This window comes from Nematostella vectensis, chromosome 9 (assembly GCF_932526225.1).
Source record: "Nematostella vectensis chromosome 9, jaNemVect1.1, whole genome shotgun sequence".
In the NCBI taxonomy this organism is placed as follows: Eukaryota; Metazoa; Cnidaria; class Anthozoa; order Actiniaria; family Edwardsiidae; genus Nematostella; species Nematostella vectensis.
Genome location: NC_064042.1, coordinates 4,690,890 through 4,700,402, shown reverse-complemented (window position 1 = coordinate 4,700,402; position 9,513 = coordinate 4,690,890). Strand labels below are relative to the sequence as shown.

General features: G+C 44.1%; 1 protein-coding gene and 1 long non-coding RNA gene across 2 annotated transcripts; one reads left to right on the top strand and one right to left on the bottom strand.

The window, feature by feature from the left end:
- The first annotated feature begins 2,853 nt into the window (after window positions 1-2,853).
- On the top strand, window positions 2,854-8,546 carry LOC116617505. Its single transcript, XM_048732354.1, has 3 exons — window positions 2,854-3,506; window positions 6,641-6,789; window positions 7,750-8,546. The coding sequence occupies exons 1-3, from the start codon at window positions 3,422-3,424 to the stop codon at window positions 7,921-7,923; spliced, it is 408 nt and encodes a 135-aa protein (XP_048588311.1). The 5' UTR covers window positions 2,854-3,421; the 3' UTR covers window positions 7,924-8,546.
- On the bottom strand, window positions 7,294-7,861 carry LOC116617506. Its single transcript, XR_004295779.2, has 2 exons — window positions 7,724-7,861; window positions 7,294-7,577 (listed from the first exon to the last, which is right to left on the bottom strand). It is a non-coding gene; the product is annotated as an uncharacterized LOC116617506 (long non-coding RNA).
- Window positions 8,547-9,513: the final 967 nt, after the last annotated feature.

Below are 9,513 nucleotides of genomic sequence, written 5' to 3'. Positions count from 1 at the left end.
GTGCAGCTCGAAGAGACGGGACCTCCGGTTTAATGTCCTTATCCGAGAAGACTGGAAACACGGGAGAATAACTTTAACTCACTTGTGACAAATTCGATTCAAGGCAGGAACGCGGGAAAATCCCCAGTTTGAGCCAGGATTCGAACCTGGGCCACAGCGGTGAGAGGCCGACGCGCTAACACACTAGGCCACCCGTGCTTCCACTAAGGGAAGGGTTGCTGTAGATTTAAAGAAGCAATGCGTTTCCGCACTCAATGACAATGTTATGTAGACCACCAATATGCAACTTATAACAAAATACTTTCGAAAACAACACATCGTAAGTCTCCCGTGTGGTCATTTAATGAGAGCTTCATGGGGTCAATAGTGTTATTCGCAAAGGTACCGTCGGCATTCAAGTGGGTTAGCTCTCAAGGGGCTCCATGGGGTATTCGTCAAACTTGATTACTTGTTCAAAATACCTTAGAACTCAAAAAAATTGCCAAATACTGCATGTGGGATAATAACATTTCACTAAGTCAACAATACATGGCCAGACTTGGCTAGCCGTGTTCTAACTTCCTCAAACACCGTTTATCGATATGGATGACCGAGGGGTTTGAGAAAAGGGTGATACCAGCGCCCATTTCACTTAATCGACAGTAACACCGTGTAAAACATTGCTACAATCTGAAGAACCGTGTTCTAACTTCAATAAATCTCTGAGCTCAAAAACATTGTCAGACTTCGTTTTACGATAGAGCACTATGGGGTAAGGAAAAAGGGTTATCCCATTTGAGTCAAAACCGTGTCAAACTTGGCTACATCCTTCTGAAGAACCGTGCTCTAACTTCCTTGAACGGTTGAGCCGAAAAACACTGAGAAATTGTTTTCCCGATAATTCAATAACACCCATCTGAAGAGCCGTCCTCCTAGCTTCCTTGAATGCTTGAGCAAAAAAAAAAAAAAACACAAACAAACAAAAAAAAAAACGAGACATTGTTTTACGTTACGAGGCACCGTGGGGTCATTGTGAAACTTGAACATATTTATCCCATCTCAAGAGCATGGGTTACTTGTACAACACGTACAGATTCGTGTTTACATGACCTGGTCAATAGCGCCCAGCCAGGATACGTGGAAATGTGTAAAATCCGGCGAATTCTATTCGCAATTCTAAAATTGCGTGGGGATTTGATAAGCGCACATGCTGGGTCGATTTTATGGGACGCAATTCAACATGGCTTCGTAAACATGTGGTAATGAATAGATTTTGGCAATTCTGCTCCCGGAATAATCTTTGATAGTTGGATTCACAACATCAACATTAGCAACGTTTGACGCCATGATGAATTGCGTTCATCGTCCCAGCATGCTGTTCGCTTATCAACTCGACCCAATCCCCCTGTAGCTACGCGCCTGCAGAAAAACGAGCGAACGTGCATTCTGAAGACACGTCGTGGAAGGAGCGCGATAATGTAAAGCATTGACCTGCGAACACTTGCAGGGGAGTGGAGGGGAGTGTTTTCTACATTCCAAACAGAACATATTCAAGTGCGAAGAATACCATTGATGTACGAATAGTAAACAAAGGTTATACCATACAGCGATTTGAGTGTTTTCAGGCATCACGAGACAAAGTTACTCAGTCAAGTGCTAGCCTTTGAGGAGGGCGGTTCAAGTATTAACCTTGCTTAGTGCTTAACCAGACCATCCAAGGATTTTCGCAGACAAAACAAATGTTATATCTCGTGTTTCTAAGTGATTAGTATTAGTATACCGCTAAGGGTCTTTAACCCGTTCCCTGTTTAGGAAAAATATCTGAAATAACATAGCGGCCCTGTTCAGAAGCAAAAAAACAAATTTCTCCCGACGTGAATATAACCTTGAATGTAAGCCTGATCCTGTTTGATACAAAATATAAGAAATACCTCTACCCTGCTGGAACCCCCCCCCGCACAGTGAATAAAGGTAATTTCACCCCCCTCCCCCTTCATTATGACAAAGGGGGTTCTCAGCCCCTGTTTTAGGTACAGGAGGGGGGCAAGGGGGCAACCTATAATGTTTAGGACAAGAAACCTCAATTTTCATACTCTGTTTAGGACATTATACATGGTGAAAGTGACAGTAAAATCAGAACCCTTTGTATTACAGAGAGCTTGAAAAAATATCCTGTTTAGGATAGAAAAGGTCAAAAATCCTACCCAAACAATCGGTACGTCCCCCGTACAGTAAATATAGGGGAGAGCCACGCAATCCCGCCAGTAAACACACCGCGCAAATGTCACGGAAGAAACCACCGAACAGCCTCTATTTGCTGGTGTGCGTCGGACCTTGTGGTCTGCGTCGACAGTTGATTAATTAGTAAAACCGTTAAAAGAAAAAGTCGACAACAACGCAGATTTATGTTTTTTAGAGCGATATTTCGGTAGGCCAATACCTGCCTTCTTCAGGTTATAAAGAAGGAAGGTATTGGCCTGCCGAAATATTGTCCTAAAAAACATAAATCTGCGTTGTTGTCGACTTTTTCTTTTAAAGGTTTTTCTTGTTATATTGGCAAGCCGGGTCACGGAAGCTCATAGTATACACCACATGTCAAGTCACGTTACACCATAAATGCACCCCTTATTTAAGCTTTCACGGATTATCGCTCAGTTGGGCCACTTTTCTGCCATTTCATAACAATAAAATAAACGTTGAGGTTACGGAAGCAAAACTCATCTACTATTAATATTTCAAGCTGATCTAGCTGTAGTCGTTGCGTTAACTGTCTATTCAAAGATAAGGAGCAAGTTTTCGTGACACCAACTTGTGGTTCACGCTTTCGCCACTTCAGATTAAGCGCAATTCAATCAAGCCAGGGTCGGGAGGGTCAGGGCGCGATTAGCTGCCTTGGAGACATTGAACCGACCGATAGCACGAAAAACAACGAATGCTAACAAACACCCTGACATGGAAGCATCGTGAATGCTACGATGTTTGGTGTGCAAGCGAGAATGGTGTGAGGAGACTGCTATAGCTGGTGGGTTTCTGGTACTAGACAAAAAGAGCCGAATCTGAGCGACAAATTATTGTGTACATTATACAACCACACAGGACGTGTCGGGTTACAACTCGCAGAATAAATATTCGAAGGAAACTGAGCAAGGGCGCGTGGTGTAGAGCCAGCGTCGCCTTCGCCGCACACCGAGTACCTTATACGATTCCCAACATGTTAGAATGTCAGTGAGAGTTATGGTGCCAAGGAAAAATACGCGCCTCTCGGATAACGCAGCACAGAAGCCGTAGAAGCTCACTAGCTCGAACACGTCTGGTCAGACTTCTGGCTCATCAAATATCGTGTTGAAATCCTGTGGTGTTTAAGATCTCATTGTCCACGGGGCTGTTATAGATCGTTATAGGTTCGCGTAACAAGAGAGCAAAGATAGCACGAAACACTGCCATGCGCATAAGATCGGTGCTCTTAAAGCAAGCGTTCCTGTTTTTCTGGTGTGATATCGCTCTTGCGGGCGCTTCTCATTTCAATGGTAAGTGGGCAGGTTTATTTATGTATATTCTATGTGTGCTCGTGAGTTTGTGCTTAGATTGAAAGGATTAAGCACCCAAAGATTGGAGGTGAAACTTTGCCAGTCACATCCCCAGGGATTGCGAGTCTAGTCTCTCTAAAGTGCTTTTGTTAACTGCGCAACACATTGACCCTACGTTAAAGTGACGAACAAGGCTGTACAGGCCTAAAAACAAAGAGTGAGTGAGGTAAAACTATCATGTTCAAAATATATCCTCATATTGAGATACTAATGTTATCCTATTGTTGACGAGCAAAGTGTTTATTTTCTACCTCCTATTTGTCTTACTGGTGGGAGAGTGGAAGGCATCGGTTAGATGCTCTCATTACCGCACTACAAGAACAGTATGTAGTTGGTTCTACGCGGATAACTTTGGTCGCACACCATCTTTGCCTTTCTCTCGACTGTCTCTATGTATGTTCGTTTCGAGTAAACTGTGCCAGTGAGAGGCTTTGTCAGAATTAATGGATATGATAAATGGTAATGGCCAAATATTCTCTACTACCACACTGACTTTGATCGCAAAAGAAAGAATATATGTAATAGGCTTTGTTCCTCGTCGCGTGAATATAAGACAGCTTACTGAGTAATATAAAACGATAAGTCGAAAACATATGCTTAAATCATTCGGCTTTTGAATTTGTACACATCTGTCAACTCTCATAAACTTCAAATGGCTCAATTTGATCGTCGTAACGAGGTTTTAGACTTAATTCTTTAAACATACAAACCATAAATTGTGTATAGACGTATACTATGCATATACCAAACAAGTTATCATCACCAAGTCGTTTAAACAGAACGTTATCAAAAGCTTGTTATCAAAAGCTTGTCATGATGTATTGAACATGTCAATAAAAGTCTGACCTCTTTACAGCCCCTTAATGAGTTTTGATGTATTGTTATTATTATTCTTTGCGGTATAAAAACTGTTTACCATTCCATCGGAAATAACATTGTTATCGGACGTTATCAATAGTGTTGTTTACAGCAAAGCTGCCGCGCTATCTACTCCTAAAAATACAGAGTAAATAGTGTTATTTATCACAAATAATAAGACTAGCTGGCTTTCAGTTTCAGTTTTCAGTTTAACCTTTGTTTATCGAGGGTACCATAATTAACCGAATATAAAGTTTTTGAGCATATGGCCCTCTGTTAGTAAGCACTGTCACTGGGGGTGGTCACTGCCAGAGGGTTTATTGCGTCCCCAGTGGTTCTTTTACGTCCCTTCGGTTCAGGTTAGTGTAGTGCAGCTTGAAGAGACGGGACCTCCGGTTTTCCTTATCCGAAAAGACTGGAAACACGGGAGAATAACTTCAACTCACTTGTGACACAAATTCGAATCAAGGCAGGAACCTGGAAAAATCCCCAGTTTGAGCCAGGATCCGCTTGGCCACAGCGGTTAGAGGCCGTCGCGCTAGCACACTAGGCCACCCGTGCTTCAAACACCTTGTGAACAGAAGGCGATGTGTGCCAAAGCATGTAATGTATGAGCACAGACAGGGGTAGGACTATTCCTTGGAGCCGACCCCAGGTATCCAGCCGCCGTCTGCAAACATGTATCTTGTTTATGTCTAGTAAACACCTTTGCCAAAAAAAAGGAGTGAACTCTAAAAATCACATAAAAAAAAAACGCAGAAGGCAAAATCTCAAAACTCAACGGACACTAGACTAAGGTACCGTGAGTGTCCTTAATAGCGAGGGCTGATGTATTACGAACACTAGACTAAGGTGCCGAGGATGTCCGTAATACCGAGGGTTGACTGTATTACGGACACATGACTAAGGTCCCGAGGGTGTCCGTGATAGCGAGGGTTGATTGTATTACGGACACATGACTAAGGTCCGGGGGTGTCCGTGATAGCGAGGGTTGATTGTATTACGAACACTAGACTAAGGTCCGGGGGTGTCCGTGATAGCGAGGGTTGACTGTATTACGGACACAAGACTAAGGTGCCGAGGGCGTCCATAATAGCGAGGGTTGATTGTATTACGAAAACTAGACTAAGGTCCCTTGGATGTCCATAATAGCGAGGGTTGACTGTATTACGAACACTAGTCTAAGGTCCCGAGGGCGTCCGTAATAGCGAGGGTTGACTGTATTACGGACACAAGACTAAGGTCCCGAGGGCGCCCATAATAGTGAGGGTCGATTTTATTACGAACACTAGACTAAGTTCCCGTGGGTGTCCGTTATAGCGAGGGTTGACTGTATTACGAACACTAGACTAAGGTCCCGAGGGTGTCCGTTATAGCGAGGGTTGACTGTATTACGAACAAAAGAGTAAGGTCCCGAGGGTGTCCGTAATAGCAAGGGTTGACTGTATTACAAACACTAGACTAAGTTCCCGAGGGTGTCCGTAATAGCAAGGGTTGACTGTATTTCGAACACTAGACTAAGGTCCCGAGGGCGTCAGTTATAGCGAGGGTCGACTGTATTACGAACACTATACTTAGGTCCGGGGGTGACCGTGATAGCGACAGTTGACTGTATTACGAACACTAGACTAAGGTTCCGAGGGTGTCCGTAATAGCGAGGGTTGACTGTATTACGGACACAAGACTAAGGTCCCGAGGGCGTCTATAATAGTGAGGGTCGATTTTATTACGAACACTAGACTAAGTTCCTGAGGGTGTCCGTTATAGCGAGGGTTGACTGTATTACGAACACTAGACTAAGGTCCCGAGGGTGTCCGTAATAGCGAGGGTTGACTGTATTTCGAACACTAGACTAAGGTCCCGAGGGCGTCAGTTATAGCGAGGGTCGACTGTATTACGAACACTATACTTAGGTCCGGGGGTGACCGTGATAGCGAGAGTTGACTGTATTACGAACACTAGACTAAGGTCCCGAGGATGTCCGCAATAGCGAGGGTTGACTGTATTACGAACACTAGACTAAGTTCCCGAGGGTGTCCGTAATAGCGAGGGTTGACTGTATTTCGAACACTAGACTAAGGTCCCGAGGGCGTCCGTTATAGCGAGGGTCGACTGTATTACGAACACTAGACTAAGGTCCCGAGGGTGTCCGTAAGAGCGAGGGTTGACTATAACAGGGATATGTGAATTTGTAACGAAATACTTTACTTCCATAGCGCCTAGCGAGACACTTCAGAACATTACCATGAAGGGAAACACGATAATTAATCCGACGTCGCCAAGCGTGCCGACCAAGTCCAGCACTGCGCTTTACACAGGCATGGCGGTCGGCGGGAGTGTACTACTTATAGTATTCATGGCTGTGGTAAGTAACCGTAGATTATACGGGGGGGGGGGGGGGGGGGGGGGGGCAGGGGGTGCGAACGCACCTCCCACAACGGCCGAAAGTCCACTTTTGGTTCTCAATAGACGTGCTATTTGTAGACGGAACTATAAAGTATAAGCTAGATCACTCTGGTATGTTGCCAAATCCGACAATAAACGTCACGTGGAGATACTGAAAAGGCAGGTGGTTAGATTTTTATTAGAGAACTCCCCCCCCCCCCCCTCCCCAGGAAAAATTAGGACCACTTTTACGGATTTCGCACCCTCCCAAGTAGCCTGCTTGCCGGCTCTCATTGTATTGTGGGTTATTCGGAAATGTTTTATTTTCGAATATTGGGAACCCTGTGCGCGCGCGAAGGCCGAGGTGCGCTGGGCCGCCGCGCGAGCACAGGGTTCCCAATATTCGGAAATAAAACCTTCCCGAATACCCCACAATGAGAGCCGGCTAGCAGGCTACCTTCCATGAAGAATCCTGGGTACGAGCCTGCCTACATAACGTTTTATTTGGCCGTAATATGTAAATAGATGCAGTTATTAAGATATTGATTTGAGTCCAATTCCAAACATTTTTCTTAGCAATGGGAATCAATCAGGTTCTTTATTCCTGTTTTTCTTTCCCTTGCGTTACTTACTTATACAAAATTACAATACAAACACAAAGCTCCATCTTCCACTGGCTTTTTAGCTTCTAGGGTGTCAAACGAGTGGCTGACAGACGCCATGAAGTGTGAAGTATGGATATTAGTTTTAGATGGACATCTTTGAAAACTGCAAATTCACATCCACAGTGGACAAAAGAAACGAGAATTAATACAGTGATATAGACAGAGGTCTATCTATCTACGTATCATATCTACTTACCCCCCCCCCCCCCCTCCTCCTCCCAGGCACACACCTTATTAATATCTACTTACCTCCGCTGTCTCCTCTCGCCCACCAGATCTGGGGACTCTATGTGAAGCAGAAGCGGCGGAGGGCGCAGATCCAGCCACGGAACAACAGTAGTGACAATAGTTACCCATACTATCTCGAACAGCGAGGATGGCAACAGTTCCGACAGCCTTTGAGTTCAGGAATCACTGAAAGGACAGAGAAATCAAGTGGATCAGTATGACTACCTCGATAACCCGGGCAAATGATATTTTGACGTGACATTTTGTGTGAAATAGACTGCACATTAACCCATTGAAAAGGAATGCTAGAGAAATTGATCATTTAAAGAACAGAGAGAGCTGATCAGAATATCCTCGTTTTTCTGGGCACGAGTATTCATACAACATTATTTAATGTTACAGACACAAGCTCCAGACCTGTTTAAAGTGAACGCTTGAGTATGTAAGTCACTAAGGACAGATTATAGGGCAAAAGGGTAAAACCTCGATATCCCGGACAATAGTAGGTTATCAAGTGACGACATGTCACTTTTTACATTGTCACACTTGATACTAGTCAATGTTACATTGACTAGAGTAAAACCTGTGCACATTAGAGTGAACATTAGAGAGTAAACAAGCTAGCATGGCATTTAACGCTAGGGTGAAAAGCTACAACGATGAGATAATTAATAGTTATATTTTCCAACTATCATTATTCAAATAAGGCAACTACGATGAAAGCCAATGAGTCAGCTAGCGCGGCATATAATGTTTCTAAACGCTAGGCTGAAAAGCTATAATAATATGAGATACTATGAGTAATAATCTTTATTGAAAGAAATCGCTTGTTTTTTACTTCTTATATGCTAGTAACAGTGTTGTTTGCTTAGCATTTTTCTTGGGCATCTCTTGTCGCGTTTTGATCTCCATCTAGTTTTTTTTCTGGCAGAAGAGGGATGTCCCCCTCCCACCCATTTTTCGAATCTAGTGACCTCGCGTAAAAAACCAGGATTGCCTGTGATCCATAACGGATGAGAGATGGTAGTGGAGGCTAAGCGAAAGCCCTGTGCAAACTGCGCCAGCACCCGCCAGCATTACAAACCAGCAAAATAAGCCCAGCATTGCTGGGTTCGTGCTAATGAGCCGAGCATTGCCTTTCATTGCTGGGTTCGTTTGCGAACTGAGCAAGTAAAGCCGTGATTTGCTCGGTTGACCACGAGGCAAAGGAGATGCTGGCAAAGTACTGGCCAAAAGTTTGAACTCAATCAAAATCACGCCAACACTCGCCAGCTCCCGCCAGCAACTTCCAACACGGTGTTCAGAGTGCGCCAGCATTGCTGGGCTAGCGTATCTTCTGGCGCAGTTTGTACGGGGCTTAAAGCTTACACGATGGTAAAAAAAACTTGTCTTAAATACAAATACTACCTTTCCGTATGGTATTCTTCAAGAGCTTTTGTCAGACACACCTTTGTCTTAATTCAAAGTTGTAAGGCATATCAACCCAATGTCAAAATCGCAACAGCTTTCTCAAATCAGCCGATAGAAAAGGTTGCTTTCTCTGACTTTTTCTAGGATGACCCATTGGCATTCAATTGAATACTGTGTTGTGTGTTGTCTGTTTGAAAACGAAATCAACTCCGGATGGTTTTCTAAACGAACTAATACGCCCCCTTCAGTAAAACGGGGAACGCGCCTGAATACGATACCTTAGAAACCCATTCTCCTTTGTCATCTCTCTAAGAAGAGCCTCAAAACAGGAATGGCGTAAATTTCCAGCCTAGTCCCAGGCGTTCTTAACGGGTTTCCTGTGGTTGGGTTTTCTGTGGATG

Excerpts from the sequence above, each read along its gene's own strand:
- LOC116617505 (XM_048732354.1), top strand. The coding sequence starts at position 3,422 with ATGCGCATAAGATCGGTGCTCTTAAAGCAAGCGTTCCTGTTTTTCTGG. Across the intron at positions 3,507-6,640 it reads GGGCGCTTCTCATTTCAATG|CGCCTAGCGAGACACTTCAG; the intron begins GTAAGTGGGCAG and ends TTACTTCCATAG. Across the intron at positions 6,790-7,749 it reads TTATAGTATTCATGGCTGTG|ATCTGGGGACTCTATGTGAA; the intron begins GTAAGTAACCGT and ends CTCGCCCACCAG.